Here is a 23876-nt window from a genome sequence, read left to right as displayed (position 1 = left end):
AACACTTCTGTCATTTGGTAAATAACTGCAGACTGGCCTTCTAATAGTGACTGCTTATACCAAGTCATACAGAAGGTGAGCTCAAAGGATGTCAGCCAGGCTGACTTTGAAGAACATGCTCTGTTTTGCATTGGTTTTGCCCTGTACTGTAAAGTGAGGCATGGGGAGGCGTGCTGGGGTCACCTGGGATCAGCCAGACTGCTCTGCACAGGGTGGGACTTGTAGCAGGTGGCAATAGAGTGACAGTCCTTGGGGCAACTGGGAGAGCAAATCATTTCTTTTCCCCACACCTCATTCAAAGTGAGAAGCAACTAAATTATACATATTTAGAATGCTGTTTATATTGCTCATAAGCCAGAAAGTTCAGCATATGTATGAAGCCCTGTTTCTTGAGGGTACCACGTTATGCAGCTGTCACATGGCCAAAGTACATGTCTGTCCACATGTCACTCTTCTCCGTTTTGTTCATATCGGACAGAAGGAGAGAGGGCTCAGAGAAAGCTGTGTTTCTACATATTTTGTGAGAATGCAGTTGAGGAGGAGGACAGCAATCTGTATGGTGTTCCCAGACAGGGAAAAAGAGCCCTTTCTAAACTTTGCAGATTCTATAGTAGAGAACAGAAAAATAGGACCTGGGAGAGAGCTTGCACATGTGCGTTCTTGGACACAAAGTCAATCAACTAGGAAACACAGATCTTGAGAAAGCAAGTCCTTCTTGCTTTCTGGTTCACGCAGACTTGTTTGCTTGTTTTTAATCTTTGGGTAATTTGTGTTCATCTTCTCCGGCTCAGCTGGGATAGGCTCACTATACTACAGTTTCTTTCCTATGCAGAGCCATCACACTTACTGGTCTTTACCATAGTTCCCTGCTCCTTTGTTTAGGTTTGTAAATTTGACGTGGAAACAAATAGACTGTACATATGTGTGCACACACTCACTTTTCCACAGCTTACATGGCAGTTAAAAGGTTTAACGAAAATCCTATTACAGCAATTTTTCCATATGTTGGCAAGAAAATCTGCCTTAAAACACTTGCAGGGTGTCTGTAATGATGGTATTAAAGCATCAGGATTGTCCCTTGTGAAACACAGTCTCAGGACAGTTGTGTTACCAGTTTAACTGTGAATAATACAAAATTGTGGAAGATGCTTGTTTTGAGGCATATTTCAAGAATAAGTTGCAATTGCCAAAAGACAGCACAACTTTTTGCTAGTGAGGAACAAGCAGATAACCTGTCAATAGTGATGATCTAATGGCAGTCTCCAAGCTGTGCTGTGTCATCAGCCAGCTGTCAATCCCACCAGCCTGTCTCAAAAGCACTAATTGTTGTGATAGTATCAGTGTGAAAGCTGCTAAGAAAAAAAACACAGTCCCTTGGTGCTGCTTTGTAAAAGATAGGTTGAGGATCAAAGTTCAGCTTGGCTTGACTAGATTTCATTTTTGCTTGCATAGCTACCTGTTAACACATTACTGAGCACCTAATTGTAGCTGGTTGCAGCTCCAGTTATTTTACTAGTAAAAGACAGCAATCAAGCTGGCCGCAGTCTCCTTTGACAAAGGTATTTGCCAGCTTCTCCTCTTCTCCCGTGCAACCCCATTAGGCTTCAAACAGGACAAACGCCTCCTCCTCCTCATTCACATTGGTGTTACAGACTTGCTCTGGCTATGGTTTAAGGAGTAATTAAAAAAAATTAAGGAGTAATCCTGCTTAAGTAGTGGTTCAAGCATCATTTCTATATGCAATTTGAAACATATATCTATGTATCTTTTATTGAGACATGTGTCCATATTGCTGCTCTTCAATCTTTCTCCAGTGTGGTTCATTCATTACTTGATAAGAGCAGAAAGTATTTCTTCTCTCTTGATCAGGAGCTCAAAGACAGAAATAATACCTTTGTTTAGATAGAGTCTAATATAACACTGGCATTAGAAGAGATATATAATTATAACTAGCAGACACCTGTCAGTAATGTTCTCTCAATATTCCTCCACTGTTATTTTTGGCTCCTTTTTGCTCTGTTAATCCACCCATTCCCGTCTCCAAATCCCACTGCTTTTTCCTTCTCATCATCTCAAAGATCTCTCCATTTCTTTCCACCTCTACAGCCAGTTCTGTTATTAGAAGCCAACTTATATTTCACTTTAACCATGTTGCTTTTCCTCGGACTAGACAACTGCAGCCACCAAGCTGTTTTTGGATACTCGGATTTATGCAGTTTACTTATAGTCACTTGCGTTACTCTTACCCCTTTATCAAGTATAAGGGTCTTGTGATCATTCTCAAAGATTTCTATCCAACCCTGCTTATGCTCCCTCACTGAGATTCCTATGTGCCTCGACCTGTGCTCTCCTAGTGCTTACAGCTTTGAACACCTATTTCTAGAGTCACAGCCAACGTGCCACTATCTTCTGTCACAGGGCTCTTCTGCTTTGAAGAAATGCTGTCAGGACCCCTGCACAGCTGTACCTTGTCCAGCTTTGTGTGTTCTTCAACATCTTAAGTTCTGCCATGTTTGCCTGGAGTGATGATTATCTGTTTCAAAAAAAAAAAAAAAAAAAAAAAAAAAGAACACAAATATGTGTGCCTTATTCAGTGTTCCTGGTCCCATTCTTTTCTGGCTGCTTGTCCTCACATGGAGAGGTTCTCTGGGCTGGACTGCAGCGTGAGCTGCAGGGAACAGGTAACAAGGCCAGGTGACAGTATATTCTGCTGCTGCTCTCGTTCCTTCAGACTCTGACAGGTTACAGCCACAGAACCACTTACCTGCCCGCTTCTCTTTTGCTCTCAGACATCCTCAGGTGGTCTAGAAAAAGACATTTTTAAGAAGATTCAAGTGACTGGGCATTAAGGATTTGGCAAAGCTTATGCAAGCAGCAGGATTTGGGACCCGATTCTGCAGATACTCAGGGCATTTTACAAAGCCCTGAGTAGAGAGAGGCAAGAGAGGAGAGGCTATATTTATCCTGGTATGCAACACCAGGGACACGAAAACAATTGACCCCTTTGTTTCTATTTCTCCCCACTTTGGCAACCCTGCCAGGCCTAATTTAGCATCTGTACTCACCTTCCCTGAAGGCAATGCAGTCTTTTACTTGGCTTGAAACTGTTTTCCCAGAAACCCATATGTCAGCTGGCATAGGGAGAGATTTCTTGGAGAATGGGTGTGCAAGCTGGGTTCTGTGGTTCTTCAGTTTTTCTGCTGCTCTGGGTGTACCTCAGGAGACTAGCAGCCTGATGAATGCATTGTTCTAAAATGTCAAAAGGACCTCTGGGCACAAAGTATCGCGTCCTTCAGAACCACCCAACTCATGCAAAAGCAAGAGAGGTGCAGCCATAGGGAAAATGTCAAGCTGGGACTGAATAGCTGCGAGCGTCATTGCCACCAGTAAACAGGATCACTTATTTGACCGTGGTAAAACAAATGCTAAAAATACACGGTACTCATCCAGTGCTCCCATTCAGTATTGCAACCCAGCTGCTGAGCCAGGGAGTTTTATCTGCATTTGTGACACATCCTGCGTTAAATAAATAAATAAATAAATAAATAAATAAATCAGGGAACATACAGTAGATGCATTTTACTGCCAGAGTAGAACTTCACAATCCTACCAGGGGACCTTTTTGTAATGTTTGTAATGTGCTGCTATCGTGCTTTAGCAAAGAAAAATGTCACTGCTGGGCTTTATTTTTAACAGACTTTTTTAACATCAATTAATGCAAGCAAATGTAGTGAAGCAGATCTTCCTTTTTATTTATATTTGGGTGAAAGCAGTGAGGGGGTTGGGGGAACAGCATGCACAGGCAGGGGGCAGAGGGGGCAGAAAGGGAGTTTCTTCTGCAGTTCCACAGCAGAGAAGTGTTGTGGGGTTTTTTAAAGGTGTGTAAATGTAGATGGACACCCAGCTTCCACTGGCCGTCACTGGATTTGAGAAACCAAGCTGCCTTTGAATGTACCATTTGTGTAGCATCTAAAAAAAATACATTACAAACCATGCAGCCTGAGTTATCCAGCATGGAAGGCTGTATGCTCAATTGGTGTTGGCTCAGCTGAAATCAGTTGACCCCCATGCACCCGCTTTTTATTATAAGAGGTACAATGAGCAGGTCACCCTCAGAAGTGACATTTATTACTTATTGCATGAACCCTGTAAGAGCTGCATCATATTGTATTTCCCTCATGCTTGAAACCATTATACTTGCAGTATTTGCTAGCTTTCTCCGTTTCTGTAACACAAATGCAAACACACATGCAGGACTGTAGGCAAACTCTTCCCTTTTGACCTTGATTTGTTTTGTACTGCTGGGAACAGACATGACTGCAAACCTTGGCCATGCAACATGCGCTTCTCTCATGTGGGCCTTTCATGAAATTAAAGGTGAAAGATACCTGTTACTTGGCAGGTATTTTTGACTTGCCATGATGTGACAGTTTTGATCCAGTGACAGAGGGCACAGAATGCGTGATTCAAAGATAATGTACTATACACGGTGCAGTATCTTACCAACATAGTGAACCAAGGACAAAGCAACAACTTTAATTTGGAATTTTCCTGCTATTGCCACTTTTTACTAAGACCTTCAGAGTAGTTTATTTTCTGAGAAACACCGGTGTTTTGATATGTCAGCCAACTTTCTGTTTGCTATAGCTCACTTTCAAGTTTGGTGTTTTTTTTTCTTCATAGCCAGCTTGTTGTTTTTTTACCTTTTCGGGGAGAGGAAGGGTGTGTCAGTGACATATATGAAATGTTGGAAAGAGAAGAGGGTTGGTAGGTGGTGTGCAAGTATGGCTCTCAGTTCAGTTTCCCTGCCTCAGTTTGCCTGCTGCTCTGCAGGTATTCTTCATCAACTATTATTTTCAGTTGTGGTCTTTGGCCTCTGGTGCCCAGCTGAACTACAGAGGCTGCCCACTTTTTCAACTGTATAATTTTTAAGGATTTAACACAGCAATTTTTATTGTACTCTACTGCCATATCATGTATCAAGTCCAGCAATCAAGGAGAAATAAACATCAACAAATTATGTTGCTTATTTGTAAGAGTGTCACAGGATCAAAACCTGCCTGCTTCACTCTTAGCAAAAGGCACTGCAAAATCTGACAGTGGGGTCTTGCTAATCAGTGATATATGGCGTAGCCAGCGAGTTTGCCCTTTTACCCTCCTCCCATCCCTTTTTTTTCTTTTTTGGACTTCTAAAACACCCCTTTTTTTTCCAAATATGACTAGAGGGGTAATACTCCTCCTTGACTTTATTTTCTGTTGTTCAGATCCTGCTTAGTGTTAAATCTCTCTGCTTACCCCCAGGTTTAATAAATTAAAAGTTGCTTCTTGAGTGAGGTGAAGGAGGCAATCGAAGGGGCTGGGGGATATATTCTATCTGCTTTACATCTTTGTGTCTCAGATGCTTGTTTTCCCCACTTTGTTTGGAGAAAGACTGACAAGTAAGCATAACATGCCGAGGAAGTACAGAAACTTGCTGCCTGCAAGGTTTGTGATGAAGACACTTCATTTTAAACAGCATCTGGGCTTCCAAATGATGGCCCTCCGGCTTTCAAAAAGAAAAGACCAGGCAAGTTAAATGCACATTTTGTACAATTCTGTTAAGAAACACTTTTATTTCTTAATATCAAGAGGTTGATGACGGAAACAAAATCCTGCAGAACTGGCCTTCATTACATAATCAGGGTATTTAAATATTTAAATGGTAGCTTAAAAGAATCTGCTCAGGTGTTGGACAAATTGTCATAAAGTTAAGAAATTAAAAATTTGTCCACAGCAAAGATGCCCACAGCATCTTTTTAAGTCCATGTGGTAGCTGTGGAATTTTTTTTATTATTATTATTATTTTTTGTGGGCAGTTAATGCTTGGGATTGCTCTGTGAAAGGGATGGCTGTATTCACTGGCAGTCGTCTTCCCTGAGGAAATGTGAAAAAACCTGGGCCCACAAGTACTGTGCATGCCTCCTTCCATTCTTCTCCTTATTTTTCAACTGTGTCAACGGTATGTGTGGATAAATAAAATATCATCAAGAATGCTGATACCATCTTCCTTTTCCCCTTTCCCTCCTCTAACTTACAATAATGTGGGGCAAAGGTCTACTTAGCATAACACAGTTACGATAACTAGTACATTTGTATTTCTGTTATGATGAGAGGTCTGCTGTAGTGAGACTCATACACTGTTGCTGCTTCTTCTCAGCAGTGTTAATTATTCTTCAGGCTCGTGTAGTGTGCGTATGGAAACACAAAATAAGCGATCAGGGAGTAGGATATTTTTGGTTTTATTTGTTGTGTCAGTGACACTTCCACCCTGACACAAACTCACAGCACAACACTCCTGATCTGTAATGAGGTTGTGTCCCAGGATGTGTATTAAAAGCACTAAATAGTCCCTTGCTTATTCAAAATCCTCATTTATCTGAATTAATTTTGTGTCCCCCATTTCATTTGGGTAAATTAGGTTTCACAGTTTCACAATTTGATCACAAGTCTCACAATGTTCAGTGCTTCTTTTTCAACCTGAGCCCCTGAAATGACATTACTGCATCAAGATCTCGGTCTTCATTTTAAAAAAAACCCATCAAACGCTCACTTTCCTTGTTACAGAGAAACCCTCTGCGGGGAGACTGCCCAAACTCGAATGCCCCGCGCAGAATTCCAGGCATACACTTGGTTAAATCTCACGATTTTTAACCCCTTCTCCCAATTTTGCCACACGTGGCATTAATAAATTTGGTTCCGGGGACTGCGCGGCACCTTGTGCCAGTTCCCGCAGCGCCGCACGCAGGGCCGGGCCGGGCCGGAGGGGCTCCCAGCCGCAACCCGGCGGGGACCCGGCCCCGCTCCAGCCGCTCACGGGCGCACACGGGGATTTCACTGGAGGTGTGCCTGCCGGGGCCCGACGGCCTGGTTTGCCCTTTGCACACCTCCCGGCCGTGCTAGAAGATGGCTGGAGCCCGGCGCAGCCTCGCGGAGCGCAGCCGCGGCCCGGCGAGGGACCGCTGTGGCGGGGGGCGCGGAGAGGCCGCGCACGGCGCCGGGCGGCTCCCGGCCCTGCAGCCCCCGGCCCGGCCCGGGGTCCGGGCGGGCTGCCCCGGGGCTGCGGCTGGGCCGGGGCTGGCGGGCCGGGCGGAGAGGCGGGAGGCTCCCGGGAGCCCCGGTGGGGCCGCCCGGCTGGGGCCCGGCGGCAGGGGCCCGGCGCCCGCTCCCCGGGCGTGAACGGGGCTGCCAGGAGCGGGGCCGGCTCCTGCGGAGGGAAGGAGTCGAGCGGCCCGCTGCAGGGAGACGGCTGGGAGGCGCGGGCGGGGGAGGGGAGGGCGAGGGGGAATCTGGCGCTTGCCCGAAGCCCCGGGGAAGGAGCGGTGGCAGAAAGCCCGGCAGAGCCCCTCCGCTGACCTCCCTCCCGCTAGGTGCGGTCCCTGTCCTCCCACCGTGCACCTTGGGTTTCTCTCGTTTTTCTTACCTCCTCTTATTTAAATGAACTGACACACACACAATGAAAACTCAGTGGGCCTTTCGGAGAATGTTTCAACCAACAAATGTAGGCTTGTAATTTATTTATTAGAGTATCTCTCAGTGAAAGGCTAATGCCTTACAGTGGTCAGCCACCTCTCTCTTGCTGTTACAGGCATGTTTTTCCTATCGCATTTCAGATTTCCTCGGAGTCTTACAAGTGTTTTTTGGTTTTTCACTGATGTTAATCACCTCATAGGCATTTAATGTCACACCACATTTTTCTCCAGCTCTATAAGTTTTATCTAGAGAGGATATACATTGACCTGACAGCCTATACATTTATTTTTCTCATAATAGTGCTGTATTTTTTTCCTTTGGTGATACAGTTTGATGCCTTATACTTGTAGCCTGCTGTTCTTTTAAATTGCTTATTGTTATTAATTATAAAGTGGCAATGTTGGCCTAAGACATTTGGCCGTAAAAATACATCTATCATTATTGCCATTGGAGCTGCACTGAATTACCCAAACTCTGTCTGGAAATGTAAGCTTCACTGCATTTCTTCAGTGAAATTCAGGTGAGGGTTAAATCAAGACTTTCTTTTGCTTCTTTGCCTCCAGCTAGGTTTCATGCCCTTGTCCTGCTTCTGCTTGGCACCTCTTCTCCATCAGCCTTTTCAGTCTACTCCCTTTTTTCTTGATCGTTGCTGCTATGTCTGCTCTCCTTCCTCACCCAATCTTTGCCTGTCAACGATCTTTTCAGCCAACTCTTCTTTGTTTCTTCTACTTTGTTGTTTTTCCTCTTTTTCTCTTATTATTTCATGTTCATAACTTTGCCGTTCTGCTACCTGAAAGTTTGCTGGAGAGAGGGAGATGTTCAGAAGACTCCCAGTATAGTAGGAAATGGTGTCTTTGTTTCACTGAGGAACTAAGTTTGGTGAAGAGTTGGAATATATCTTTAAAAGTGGCATTTAGAATTTAAAAAAAAAAAAAAAGCCAACCCACAAACATGACAAACATGTAACAAATAGAGGAAAAATAACTAATTGGCCCTCATTATTCTCCTATCCACAAATAAAGAACTTTTAATATAGAAATCCCAACAGCTGTTTGTTCAGCTCAGTGTGAAGTCTTAATACCAGCAGAGAAAGTGGGAAGGAGAGTGGAGTAGGTTTAGAATGAAGTCTGGTCTTTTTTTGCTACGTGAGCCCAAAGCTGCTGTTTGTAGCAGGATCAAAGAGAGACATAGGGAAAGGTTAGCGCAAATTAAAATTGAGCTTTCTCATGCTTTCCTAAATAAAACAGCAAACTAATTCTTTACATTACATTGCACTTTATCATTTTAATACGTTGCTGTACAAGGAGATCTCCCCTAACTGGCAAAGCAGTTTGCTCAGGTGAAAAGAATCTAATCAAATGCCTGGTTATCAGCACAGACCTGAGGGCCTTAACAGCCAGAACCGCTTCTTCCTCCCTGATTTTTCTGAGGGGTGCAGTGAGGAGATGGAGGTTAAGAGGAAAGAAAGCAGGAAGTTGATACACCCCTAAATGAGTTTTAAGGACTGGATCAATATCCCAGCAATTGCTGCTCATTTCAAAGGGTTCCTCATCTATGTAAGAAGATGCCAGATAATCTTTGACACCTATAATGGCATTTAGATTCAGAAAAATATATCAGTAGGATCTGATCTATTAGGAAATCACGAGGAGCACTGTTGTTTCTTCATTCTATCAATTCAAATATCCAGTAATACAGGAAGATCTGACCCTTGCCTAGACTAGCCTATTTACACTTTTTTTTCAATTTAACTTTTTTCTTCCCCTTCTTTTAAGAGTAAGCAGACAATTCTTTGTAGGTTGGATAAACGGCATTTCAGCATTTAGAGACTTTATCTTTCAGGCATCTAATGGCTTCATGCCAAAAGAAGGAAGGCAACTCTGACCCTTTCTGTATACTAAGAACAAAAGCAATACCTGATGAGAGCTGTGTACAAAACATAATTTCTACAGCTGGTCCGCTGTGGTGTAGAATTAATATTGACGCTTTGATTGTCTCCATGCAAGAAGATGTTTTCCCAGTACCCCTAAATACAGAACAGGTTGCATTTAGTTTATGCAACATGAAATACCCTCTCCTAGTTTAACAATTTGTGTTTTCTTTGTGCAAAACTTCAAAGTAGATATACCTGCACTTCCACTAGATCCAGAAGTCCCAGATGAGTGGGCATTACTAATAGGCATTTAACATAAAATAACAGAGAAAACTGGTTTCTCCAACCAGAAAGCAAGAACATGAAAAAGAAACTAGCCTAAACAGTGAACAAAAATATTGAAATTGAATGAACAGTGCTAAAAAAACCAAAAGATTTAACTTATATTTTACTGTTCTTAATTCTTCAGAATATAAATGTGACATTTTTATTAGTTTTTCCCCCTACAGTTTGATTAAATTGTTAATAACTACTTTGCTCAGGCAATCTCTGAGCCATTCCAATTGTAATTTGACTTTGCTAGAGAAGATTTGGTCCAAAAAACTTTCTTCTTGAAAGAAATAGGCTCTTAGCTCACAGAAAAGAACAAAGAAAAACTCAATTCTGACCTTAATTCTGACACTGTGTTTGTAACGATGGGCAGATTAAGCAGAGCCTAATTCTTCATCCGCTGGAATTTAGTGGGAGAGTTTTTATTCTGTTTGGGGTAGGAAGACAGACATTTAGCAGCCCTGGGGTTTGGTTTCTTTATCTGTTATATGCAGATAGCAATCTGCATCTCACTGTGCAGTGTAAGGGTGAAGGGCTTGGCCTTGCACACTTTGGCAGAATTTAGGCCCACAGAAAGTCTAGACAAGAGTCTAGTAAGATGGGAAGCCTGCTCCCCTGAGCTAGTTATGCCAACATTTGAAGGATCAGTCTCCCAAGTTTTTAAGCAGTGCTCACCAAGTGCTTTTTGAAAAGGTAAACGTTGAGCTGGATCATCTGTCTACAAATAACTCATACCACTCAGCTTATTCCTACCGGTTTAAATTTCTTTTTATATCCCATGGTAAAATTGTTTCCAAAATAAGCTCTATCACATGGGATTTTAGTGCAGTGATGGAGTGTAACCTTGTAATGTGTATAGCTACGTGATGCAACACAAGACTTTTTTCAAACAAATTTTAATACGTTTTCCTAGTGCAGTTACAGACAAGGAGTAGCAAATTATGCATGTCCCATCAGTTTGTGAATAGCTCTGTTGCTAAATTCCCGAACTCTCTCCTGATCGCCAGTTGCCCAGAAAATGCTGTTTTTTGATGGAGAGGGCATTTGCTGTATTTAAATCATTCTTACTTGAGCTGAAAACATGACAGTTATTAAGAAATAGACCCTGCCAGTTGCCCTTCTTTTTTTTTTTTTTTTTTTTTTTTTTTTCATACAGCCTCACCAAAGCCAGACAATTTGTGGCTTTAATAGAACATACAAGGCACACGTGGTAAGAAGTGTTCACTTACAAGCAGCCAAAGTGAGTGCAACCAAGCAAAAAAGTGAACAGTTGGTGAAGTGAAATGCATCCCTTGCTTCAGACAAAAATACAGTGGAATGAAAGATGCAGTAGACTGGCTTTCCCTTAAGCAGATCTAATTTCAAAATCTGGCCCTGGAGAGACGAACTTTTGCTTTAATTGAGGAGGTGGATCCCAGCTCTTTGTCATTCCATCAGTCAGCACCCTTTGCTGTAGCTTTAGCAATACGCTGCAGAAGGCTGTAGGATTTATTCCCGACCAGTTGAATAAGGCTTTCTGCCTGGTGCTGCTGGGAGCCAGTGTGGCCTGGCCTCCACAGCACAGTGCAGATCCTCTTCCTTCTGATGCTGGCTAGTATCCTTCGAGGCAGAGGCAGAGCCTGGTCTCAACTTTCCCCTTGGGAGGCTACAGTTGTTGGCAACTCAAGAGTTTAGGACTGTTCCTTGCATCTTGTCCACCTCCTTCCTCAGTCATGGGCAGAGCCTTGCCCCAAAATCATTCTGAACCGAAAAAAAGCAAGGGGAGAGACGTCGCTCAGGTTGCAGGCTGATGTTTTAAGTTTCCCAGTCCGTAGCTAACATCACAGTTTCAGTTAGAAGTGCTATTAAGAGTAAACACAGACCACCGCGCAGGCCTGCCTACACACACAGTAGTGTGTGGCACGAGAGGGAAATGCAGGATAACAGTGCCAAGAGGGTGAGGAAGATATTTCCCCCCCCACCCCCCTGATTCCAAACCCATGGTGATCTGCCCTGAGCACTGCAGGAGAGACATGGGTGTACTTCTGTCTTTCCATCCAGTCCTCCATCCTGTCCCATCAGGACTGAACCGTTAGTTAGAACTTTAAAAAAAAGCTGTTTTTTTCCATGGCAGGTTCTTACAGCTGTAAATTCCAGCAATATTCTTTTTCCTGCTGCAACTTCCAGCTGTATGCTTTGCCTTTACTGTCTCCTACTTTATCACTGTATTTCCATGCTTTTCATGTCAGCTTCCAAAATTAACACCATGGTGGATAGTGTTTGTCGTATGGGTTTTGTGATAATGCTTGAGAAATTGAAAATGACAGAAGCACTATTACAATCACGGAGAAATTAAGAACATGGTGCTGGAGACTTCGAGCACTGTTTCATGTCAGCTTCCAGGCTTGGAAGAGGTGTTGTGTGTTCCTTAGCAGGTGAGGATACTTGTCACGCAGTTACCGTAGTGGACCCTAAGACTGAATTTGGAGCAGGAATGAGATTGGCCCAGAGAGGCTGATGAGTGAGTGTGTGTGTGTGTGTGTGTGTGTGTGTGTGTGTGTCTGTGTGTCTGTGTGTCTGTGTGTCTGTGTGTCTGTGTGTCTGTGTCTGTCTGTGTGTCTGTCTGTGTGTCTGTCTGTGTGTCTGTCTGTGTGTCTGTGTGTGTCCGTGTGTGTCTGTGTGTGTGTACGTGTCTGTGTGTGGCCAGTAGAACTACAAAAATGCAAACAAACATAGCACTATAAACTAGGGAGCATGGATGGCTATATACTCTGCAAATTACAGTGTTGTATGGTGTATTTTGTCTTTCCCTGGTTTTCAGTGTGAGGTGTTGTAGCCAAGGGGTTAGCTGTCATCTATGGCGTTCCTTCCTTACTCCTCAGATCTCTGGCTTATAAATGTGTGCTGCAAAGTTAACTTCAGGAAGAGTGGAAGCCATGCGAAGAAGGAGAAATTGGTTTAGGGGCATGGTTTGCTTGGTAAAAAAGATTATAAAGAAAACGCGTTGAATGTGGGAGCTGTGCATGATTTAGACCTGAAAATAATACAGAGACCGCAGGCCATTTCGTTCCTGTGTTGTGTGTGGAGGGCAGAGTTTACACTGCTTCTTAGCAGACACTTTTAAGCATGGACCCAGCCTCGTGATGATTTACCAGGAGGACTTCATCATCCTTGGACCTTTGCCTATAGATTTATTCAGAGTAAAAGGCAGAAGGACCCTTCTGGACAATCTCGAGGGTGAATAAGAGAAAGAGTTACTTATAAACTGTTACAAATTGGTACTCGGTAATGGCTGTAGTGTTGATCAGACAATATAAGAGGGCCCCCAGTGGTTACCGACTTAACAGCTGCATGTAAGTCAGCCAGTGAACATTTGCTTGTAGCTGCTCTAGTTGTGTTTTTATTGAAGAGCAAGAAGCATAAACATGGGACACACAGTCTAGAGGCTGCTTAAAGGGTTTCACTTGTTTAAAGTGTATATTGAAATGTCAGGGCCTTCCGTGAAATGAAAAAGTTGTGCGTTGAGTTGGTAGCACAAATTGGGCCAGGTCGTCCAAAGCAGTGCCTCAAGTGGGGGTGAAAGCGGGGGGATCTTGCCTGCCATACAGGTTACGCAGTAACTCCACAGCATGGCTAGCTGGTGCAAAGACAGAGGATCCCCAACTGTGGATATATGCTCAGCATGAAGACTGATTTTGTTTGCTTTTATAGCTGGTTATCAAGTTAGTTGCTGAGATAATGGGCTGCACCTCAATTAAAATCTACCTACCCCCATTCAAACATTTAATATTTGTGTAAATATTAAACATTTAGATGAATATTAAATGCATTTATTTAGAACTGATTCATGTTTACATTTTCCCACTATCTGAATAATAATTATAAATGGAAACTAATTTACTTACGCAGAAATTCTGCACGCATCAAACTCATTTGTCTACCAGCAGTGGGTAAACCATCTTCATCCATGTTGCAGAGTCTTAACCATGTCCAAACTCATATCCTAACCATGTAAGGGCAACAGTAAGCAGCAGTTCTGTGCTGTACAGTGGGTACTTTGTTCTTGCCTTCCTTATGGAGTTGTTGGATCCATAATGTGAAGGACGTGCTGACTTGTTTTACGATGTACCACATCAGGGAATGCAGTGCATAGTTTTCTGTTAGGTTTGGAAAAGTGCAGACTTTATATTAAAGGTTCATTTCTTTTTCATCATTCAGCTAACTCATTTGCACTGTAATGTACTTTCCTATTCCTCCTCCTGATAGTTGCTGCTTTTATACCTGTTTTGCAAGCCATATTTTTAGCCTAATCCATACAGCAGTTGTCTAAAATTCCATAGCATTGCTTATTTCTTACCTATAACTCTTAATAAAAAATAGGGCTGTGCCAACCTATTATATCCTTAATAGAATATTCTAATGGTTATTAAATCAATTGACTCTGAATCTCACTTTAATAAATGAGTCAGACAGTATTTTCCAATTACTGTCAGCCGCCACCTTTCCAAAGAGCAGATTATTTTGATTGAATTTTTTAAAGCTGTTCAGCACTTTTTTCTTTTTTTTTTCTTTTTTTTTTTTTCTTTTTTTTTCCTGAGTAAGAGCAAAGAACTGTAGCTCTGTTCTGCAGGGAAGAAGAGCCTCTTGGACTGTATCTGACACTCCATTCCATTTCAGATTTATCCCAAATGGAAACTGAAAACGTGACATTTCACCGGCCCTTTATTTATTAATGATATCATACTTTGCACTTCCATAGCACCCTATCAAATTGTTTGCTAAATGTGAAAAGCTAGACAGGGGCCAGCGTGTAAACACAGCCCTTTGCATCTTCTTTCTGCATCTGGAACCTTTGCAAGAGCTGCCACACCCTAGCTTTTTCATGCCAGTGGGAGATAAAACGCTGGCTGTGCTTTTAAATTCTCTGGAGAGTAGAGCACAGGGACAAAGCCTTGTTCCTTCATCCTTGTGCAGTGCTGTGTGACCTAAGCAAGCAGGTAGTTGTGTGCCCGAACATGTTATCTTAAACCTTTTCAAAGGCAGGTGACAGTGATTCTGGGTCTTCTGTGGATAGTCCTAGACTCTTTGCCAGCTCTGCTGTCCCGGTTGTATTAAAAGTCTTAAGGGATACTAATTAGGTCAGCCTATTAAAGTAGAAATTAAAAATTAACACCTCTTTTTAAAGTTAGGTAGTCTGAGAAACACAGGCCATACTGTCATGCCCAAGGTGATAAGAGGAAGTCAGTGTCAGAGTTTGGAATGGGACCCAGCACTCCTGGCTCTTCTGCCAATATGGTAACCTTGTTTGTCTCCCTTAAATTTAAATCATGTTGCTCTCACATTCTTGAATTCAAGGACTGGAACCTTGCCCTTTGTTCAGAGGATGCAGCACAGAGCAGGTGATATGCACAAAATGGGTGAAAGAGTGTGAGGGGAGGGGTTTATAACCCCCTGAACAGCAGGACTTAAGAAAAATTATTCTATTAGTTATACAAATGTAGTCATATTTTAAATGCGGTCTTTAGAACTAGGAGACTAAAAACATTTTATTTTTAAGAGATAGCTTAGATTCTGCACAAATTGATGTCTCTTGCCTGGGGAAGTTTCCTATCTGCCCCAGGCAAGTGGGTGAGGGGATTTTTCAAACCCTGTTTATAAGCCTTTAGGAAAATTGGATTTGCAACATACAGTAATCAAAGTGATTTTGATGTTTGTGAGCAGGAGATCGCCTTGGATCTGAGTGATATGGGAAATACAATAGGGCCACATTTAATGGGGTTCGGTTCTTCTTGAACAAGTATAAACACTGTGTAACTAGAATTAGTTTTGCTTCAGCATCAGGAGTGCATGCCTTTCTTCCTACTTTTTCCTCATTAGCTAAGGTAATGGAAATCCAAAAAACCTTCTCTGTCTTCTGTAGCTCCATATAAAAATATTTCTTTTTAGGAAGTCTTTCTCCCTTGGAATGTTTGAAGAACTCCCCATTCAGTGTTCCTGTGCTCAAGAATGATTAGCGTCGTTCATTTACACTTTGCCAACAGTAACTCTGTGATTTGAGAATTGGCATTGATTATCTTCACCTTGACATGGAAGATCCTGAGATGGAGCTGCCTTTGTCCTAATTGCTTTGACTGTGCATATCAGCACAAACAGTTTGATGGAGAAACTTCACCGTGCAGGCTTTCTAGCTTGTAATTACCCTTTGTGGGCACTTGCACCGTTCTCAGAGCTATCTGTTTGGTAATGACCACAACACAGATCTGGATGTAGGAGAAATTATCTAATCACGTGGCAGCCTTTATAGTCCTCCTTACTGATCTGCAAGTTCAGGAAAGAAGAGACATTTATATATGGTTTGTTGAGCCTTCCTCTTCTGTCTAGTGTGCGGTTCTCCGGCTTCGCCCACAGCTATGGGATGCTGCCTGTTGGGACAGCATGGCATAGAGCCTGACTAGCAGGATGCGACCATCTCTCTTAGGTGTACAGACGGGTGCATGCCAGGTTCTTTGCCCTTATGCTCCCCTTGACAGTGCTTGCGCGGGCCATACTTGTCTTCTGTCAGCAGTAGCAAAAGCAGAACACACTGGAAGGGTTTGCAAGTGATGGTGGAAAATCCTGAATCACAGGCAACTCTTGAGAATCCACTAAAATTTTCCCTGCTAAAGAGATTGTTAGCATGTATTTGATAAATGCTTACTTATTTATCTATGAAGAGTTATGAAAGGTGTCACCTACCTGATGAGAAGGTGTCACCTACTACTAATCTGTCCCCCCAGGAGTCTTTTGCTGAGTATGTTCAGCCCACAGTACCTGACTACCTGTGTGTCTGGCTGGATGGGACGTGTACCTCAGCAGCCTGTGCTCCGCTGCCTCGATATTCTAGTCTCCCCAGAGAGGCTGTGGTGGCAAAACAGCTGAGACTGACCTGAGCCTTTGCCTGAGCTTGTGCTGACAGCTGTTCTCAGCGGACCCAGCTATAAATTAGTGCCCGGTCAGGTGGGATGGGAGTCAAAAGCAGTAAAGTTGTTCTGTCTGGTGTGGGTAACAGAGACAGGCACCTCAGTGGCAATAGTCTGTGCGCACGGGATTGCTGGGACCACTGACCTTTTTCAGCTGACTCCCAGAGCAGGCCTGCCATCTCACACCCCTCTGATCGCTCTTCAGCATGGAGGCAGGAACATTGAACACTGCTTTAATGAAGGATTGGGAGGAGGACGAAGGGAAGTTTGCAGTGTGCTGCGTGAGCGTGCAGGCAATGCTCAGCCGTGTTTGCTCCCGTGGCACCACCCTGTTGCGCTAAGACTGACAGGAAGACAGGAGCGTTAAAAAAATGGCCACGTGCCAATGAGTCCATTTTAAAGAGCCAAAATGGGCTCCTCCATTCCTCTCACAGTCGCTAGCTGGAAAACACAGTTTTACCATGAAGGGCAATGGAGATGCCTTATATATGAACATTACGAGAGCTAGATGTTCAGTGAAGAGAGAGCTCCCCAGCTACGGACCGTGGTCAGGATAGAAATTTTGTAGTCAGTACATTTTTACCTGTTTATTCCCCACCACCCCATCCCGACTTTGTGTAAATCTTTTGGCTTTGTTGGTTTTTGTCTGCCCCTTAACTTCACATTATAAAGGGCTCTGACACCTGAAAACCACATGACACTAGCTTTCGGTGGTTCCACGCACAGAACAGCCACCACCGCCTGGCTTCACATCCGCTGTCTGAAGCCCACACATTCCCACCCTTGGCTAAAGATGCCATGACTTACATGGAGGCTAAAATTAGCTTTCGGGCCGGTGAGAAGTGAAAGCTGAGGGCTACCACTGACATTTTTTCAATTCTGCTAAGTTACTGAGGGTCATTTTGAGAGGGCGCGTGGCCCCGCTCAGCTACGCCAGCGCCGTGGTGTTTTCTTTATACGTCGGTGGGGAGGGTTGTTGTGTGGAGTACAAAACGCAGTCTCTGCTCTCGCTGTCTACAGCAGCTGCCAACTGCGAATGCCCATCATTACGGTCACTAATCACTGCAGGCAGTGCTGTGCCCGGCAGGAGGTAGGCAGCGTGGCATCTAGGTGGGCAGGACACTCTCCTAAATCACTCCTTTTCACCCGAGAAATGCTAGGGAGCTGTGCCAGTCGCCAAGTGTTTTATTCCCTTTTGATTTTTGATAATGGGATACAGTATTTACCTGTGAGATCGATGCTACTCATGTAGCACACCGGTGACATACAGAAGGACCTTTTCTAAGCGGCGCTGTGGGAATTGAGGCCTCTGCAGCAGGGCTGGAAGCCACTTCTTACCTAGCAACTGTTTCTAAGTAGGACAGCCGTTGACTGCCCTCATGGCGGAGTGGATGAATCCTGCAGCACCCTCAGGAAGGGAACCTGGTGCCAGGCACCAGCCGGCCTTCAAAGGACAATGGGAGGACAATGGGAGGAAGCGGAGGAACAAGCGGCAGGGAGTGGGAAGGGTTTTAAAGCCGCAGGACATTGATGGGAAAGCTGCGTCAGGAGGCACACAGGGACTTTTCTGAACTGTTAAGAGGAGAAATGCAAATAAACGGGAAAAAAACGTAGGATTGTCAGAAAGGGAGCTGGGAAATCCTGCGGCTTGCAAAAGATTTTGCGTGTGCCCCTGGGACTGGAAACGTGGAGCAGGAGTGATGTGAGGGTATAAACTACCCTCCTCTCTCACACTGGGTACGAGAAACTCCACGTCAGCCACAGTGCCAAAAACACGTGTGTTGGCAGATCTTACCCATGGTAAATGGGGTGATGTGTGATCAGCGCTAGATTTCTGGTGTGCTGTTTTGCAAATGTACACGGTCGTGGTCAGGTGGCTCAGCTAAGAGATGATGGGTGTTTCAGGGCCTACTCATCATTTCCCACTGAAGTCTAATGCTCTGCATTCCTGTTCGGTGCTAATCGCACCAAAAAAATCTGTGCTTTTAATGCCCAGTTAAGCTTTGTACATTCTGAAACCTTCCAGGTAAAAGAACACTTCACCATCCGTAGGTGCTGAGGGGCATCCAGTTTCCTGAGCTTAGGAAAACAGAAGTCTTTTCCATTCATAGATCTTGTTGGATTTGCTCTTCAGTAAGGGCTGTAGTGAATTTCACTTTTTCTTTGATTTTTTCCACAGATGAAGGACTGAACCATGAATGCAAACTCTGCAATCAGACGTTTGACTCTCCTGCCAAACTTCAGTGCCACCTGATAGAACACAGCTTTGAAGGCATGGGGGGCACCTTCAAATGCCCAGTGTGCTTTACAGGTAGGAGGCTATCATGTCCCAGTCATGCTTTTTTTAACTTGCGCTTGCAGAACGGCACTTACAACTGTGTGGTGTGGTGGTTTTAGGTCAGTTTTAGGAGGGAACATTACGTTTGTGCTCATTAGTAATATTGATTAGAAATCATTTAGAAAGCTGAGCTCCTTGGAAGGTCAGGCATCTATCTGCAAGAGCTGCATTTCAAGCTCTTCTGTTGGAAGTGTGAGGTTTTTTATAATTACAAAAGTGATAGTCTCTTACCTTCCACCACATCACGTTCATTATCTCCATGTTCCAAACTTGCCAAGGTTAAAACTGGCCATAAATTTGTGCTTTAAAGCTACAGATCTTTCATCTAAACTAATGTAACTCAGAGCAGAACTTGGCCTCATGGGCAAGGGCTGCTAGGCATAGCCTGTGCAGCAACATTCTCCTCTGATCCAGTAAGAAAGCCTGCTGGCGTGTGTTTGTTGGCTTGTGGTGAGAAGAAACACCCTTGTAATGTGCTTTAGAAAGCAAACCATGTTGTCTTGCCACAAGTCAAGTTCAGCCTTCCCCTGACACAAGTCCAAGTGTGGAATAATCCTCCCCAAGTCAGTGGTGTTATTCAGTAGTAAAACCCAAGTGAGAAAATAACTTGACCCAGTAGGGCTAAGCACTGCAGTGTTTGGGCCATAACGAGGAACAGAAAAATGCTGTTGTTGGAAATGAAAACACATTAAAAGGATGCCTACTGGGTTGTTGTGAGTTTTTTTAAGGACTTCTTAGTAGAACATTTCATAAAATGATAACCTAAAACATAAGTGTTAATATGTAGCTTACATGCCCAATTTTGCTTTACAAGATGAAAATCAAAGATAATCACAAACATGACAAAACACACTTCGGGTATTCTTGCATCAATGGCATGCTAATTCTGGAAGCCATTCAAGGTTCCTGTTCTACATTAATGGGAGTGAAGCATTTTCATTGATAGGCAAATAGACCCTTTAATACCTTCATTCTACTTCTCTTTGTTTGGCAGCTCCCCTCCCAATAAAACCTAAGCACACCACTACAGAGGAAAATTAAAGTTGAATTTTTCATCTCTCAGATACAGTGGCTGATGATGATTACTACCTCACTGTGTTCAGGTTTCACACATTTCTGTGGGTTACAAAATTAAAAAAATACATAGTTCATCTTCACTGCACAGCTTGTCATGGTGATGTCTGAGCGTGGATAGTACTGCCATAAACAGTTTGCCTGTTAGGCATCTGTGTTCAATAAGTCTTTCAGTTAGGCACCTTTTTTTGTTTTTTTAGTTTTATTACTGATTCTACTTTTTTTTTTCCCCTTGTCTTTGTGTACACTTTATGACGTGATTTTTTTTAGTGTAATGCCACGGGTCTTTGATTGACAAGTTTGGGGGAGTTGGAAACGCAATAAGGAGTACCCACTGACGGTTCTCCTTGTGAGCAAGATCCCTGATAAAACTAATCCTTTAATTTTTGAGCCAGTAGCCTTGTAAGATGTGTTAGAGTATGGAGATAAGTTGATTCCAATCTGTGTCAAGCACTTTTTCCTTTTTGCTGATGGGGTAAATAGACACTGAACATTAATCATAAACAATGGTGTTTTATTATCAATATGCCATTAAATTATTTCAGCATGTCTTGCTAGAATATTAACAAGAAATAAAAATCACCAATATAAGTTTTATATGGAAAATGGAATCTGATCTTTTTTTTTTTTTCCAGGGTAATGAGAAATGTGATTAAAATGTATGACTCAGAAGAACAATATTCTGATGGTTTTTGTTGCCTTGCAATTAGAATAATTTTAATGATTAGGAGTGGAGTCAAAGTCAAATGCCAGCATCTTTAATAAATCCTTTCCCTGCCTATACAGATTAATATTGTAGATGCAAACTTTTTTAGGTCACAGTGCACCAGGCATCCATCAGAAGTCAGTGCTGCCAACCCAAACACTGCCTCTGGCATATACAATTTAATTATTAATAGTATGTCTCCTAGGTAAACTGTTACACAGTCTTAGGGCCTTGTTTTGTAGTCATTAAAATTGAACATGTTTATATTATTGAAACCCTTGCATTCAGTGTGTAGGCAGAGTTGATCTTAAAGTATCCAAAGAGAATTTACCTGCAGTTCTGTTTCACATTTATAGACATTGCCCCAGTGTAGCTGTGGGATATAATTTTTAGCATTAACACATTTAAATACAGAGCTGTTTGTTAGCTTTAACTTTAGGCACACAGAGTAAACAGGACTTCGGCATGTATGCTTTTCAAACCTGTTGGTTGCTAGGAAATAAGTTTTGTGTGTGCTCAATCAAAGTGCAGTAAGCATGAAGAAATAATTCTGGAGAGAAAATGGCATTTTTAAATTCTTAAAATTTAAAATCTTCATTGGTTGTCCTGTTAGGGTCTTTTTGTTTTTTCTTTGGTGGTTTGTTGGGTTTTTTTAACCAGGCATCTGTTTCAATTCATTCATTTTAAAAGAAGGATCAGTTTATAGCAACAGTGTATTGTGAAATCAGAGTGAGCCAGCCTAATTTTACCTCTTGGAATTGCTGAATGTTAATGAGAAATAGTTGATAAAAAACTCTTCACTTGCAATGCCAAATAATGAAAAGCTTGTTGTTTGTCTAATATTCCAGTGTTTGTTCAAGCAAACAAGTTGCAGCAGCATATTTTCTCAGCCCATGGACAAGAGGACAAGATCTATGACTGCACACAGTGTCCACAGAAGTTCTTCTTCCAAACAGAGCTGCAGGTACTACACTTATTACCTGGGGGTTATAGTTACATATTTGATAGCTGAGTTCAAAGCTTGATTTGCCATGACGTCCTCTGAAACTTACTCATCATCAGGATGGGAATGAGGGAAGGACAAGAGAAATTGCAGGTGATTCAACCCATGCTGCTTCAGAAAGGTGCTGGCAGAAAGCCACCTGGTACAAACCTGAATTTTGGGAGCCACCTTTGGATCCTTGCTCTGTAGGTTGTTGCGGCTCAAGATATTCTTGAGGAGAGAGAAATGGACACTCTATTTTTCTGTTTGATATTCATAAAATATTTACTCAAGCAGTGAATGGAAAATAAGTGTATTCTTTTGTTTCTAAATGTGGAAAGCTAAGCACTGAGGTAGGAGTATAGGGATGGGGGGAGGGGGGAAGTAGACAGAATTTATCTTGGTTTACCTGCTGGCCATTTCCCATAAATACTAACTTGATGAGGAAAAAAATAACAGGGTCAAATGAATGGTACACTGTCTTCTTGTTTGCTGTTGTCAGACTTGTAATGATACTGTTTACTAATGGTAAACTAAACCTCTTTAAGGTCGTAGAACTAGATGATCTGTAAGGTCCCTTCCAATCCAAACCATTACATGAATCTGTAAAAGGATGGAGAGGAAGAAATAATCGTTGAACAACATCTGAAAACAATTTTGGATGAAGGGTTTATTTACTATTAACATTCGGCACAGCATGTCTTGCATTGAGAAGTGGTGGTGTGTTATTCCTGATATGGTGTTACACTTTGAGACCACAGCAGAAGATGGTTTCTAAATTATTTTAGTTTATGTTGAAGTATTAAGATAGGTTGACAGAGGAAAAATTTTTGAGGTCTCTGATGGTCTACAGGGATGGAACAAGAAGTACTTGTATATTAAGGCCTTTTCTACATGTGATTTTTCTTTAGAATTTAGATTTTTCAGCACTTAATATTTTTCAGTAGTGTTTTATAGCATGGGCTACCATCTCTAAGTCCTTTGACTGAGGTGTCCAAAATTAATTTTGTTTTGAACCAGAGCTGGATTCCATCTCATCAACAGAGGCAAAAGGCTAGTGAGGCATACGCACACGTATGCCTATTTAGTATTTCACTTACTGCAAGTTTTACATGCTGAAAACCTGATATAAATGTTTGGCATGATGATATGAAGTATTTCTTTGGAGAAAATAGCAATCATAGTGTTTAAACCATGCATGAATTCATTGTATGAGAGATTGGTATTTATATCAATTGTACTGCGTTTTCTTTTTCCTAATTTCTTTCTGCATGAAAGCAAAATGGAATAAAACCTTTCTGATAGCCTTCCCTACCTCTTTCTTCATGGACCCCTAGGTCATGGGAGCTCCTGTAGTACCTGCAGTACCATACCTGTTACACTCCAAGGTGCCTGTGTAGTATCTCTCCTATTTTTAATAGACCCAAATCTGTTTCGTTTAGTGTCTGCACCATGTATTGCATGCAAGCTCTGACCCAAAGTGGAAGAGGAAGACAAGGAAAAGAAAATAAAATTTTGGACGTTTAGGGAAAAAAAGACACACACATAGTGATGGACTGAAAGAGGCAAGACTGAGTTTTGAAGTCAGAAAATGGTCTAGGTTGCGTAGAGTTATTGGACTTGGGGGAAAAATAAAGGAGAAACAGTGGAATGAGGAAAGGTCAGAAACTAATTTTGTTATATGTGTTTCTTTCTCAGTATGGATTTTGTAGAATCATTTTCTTTGATTTTTTTTGGTCAAAACACTTGTTGGGTTTTTTTGCAAACTGTTTCCAATAAGGTGAAACTGCCTTTTTTTTTTTTTTTTTTTTTTTTTTAGGAAAAAATACTTCAATATTTTTGGCTTACTGATTTTCATAAATTCTGTTGTTCATCACTGGTTAATCAAAACGAGGAAGCAGGGAGAAGTAGGGACATCAGCAGTTTCTGGAAAAAGAAAGGAGAGATTGTTAGGGAAGAAAAACCAAAAGGAAAAAAGAAAAAAAATAACTCTGGAAGAGAGAAGGTGCAGCTAAGCAAAAGACAATTACGGAAAGAAAGAAGCAGAAACAAGAGGATAGAAATTAATTTTAACATCAGAATTCAGACTGAATTTTAAAAAGTCAGAATAGATAACTGAATTCTAA

General features: G+C 42.3%; 1 protein-coding gene across 10 annotated transcripts in view; it reads left to right on the top strand.

Moving 5' to 3' along the window:
* Positions 1-23876, top strand: part of ZNF521 (zinc finger protein 521) — a 232547-nt gene that overhangs the window by 182886 nt on the left and 25785 nt on the right. For all 10 annotated transcript variants that reach the window (XM_040585895.1, XM_040585903.1, XM_040585897.1 and 7 more), the window contains 2 exons: positions 18830-18961; positions 21617-21732. In XM_040585895.1, coding sequence (XP_040441829.1) covers positions 18830-18961; positions 21617-21732 — 248 coding nt within the window. The remainder of the gene's footprint in view (positions 1-18829; positions 18962-21616; positions 21733-23876) is intronic.

Source organism: Falco naumanni, chromosome 3 (genome assembly GCF_017639655.2).
Source record: "Falco naumanni isolate bFalNau1 chromosome 3, bFalNau1.pat, whole genome shotgun sequence".
NCBI lineage: Eukaryota > Metazoa > Chordata > Aves > Falconiformes > Falconidae > Falco > Falco naumanni.
The sequence above is the reverse complement of the archived record's forward strand: the minus strand, read 5'-3'. Positions and strand labels throughout refer to the sequence as shown.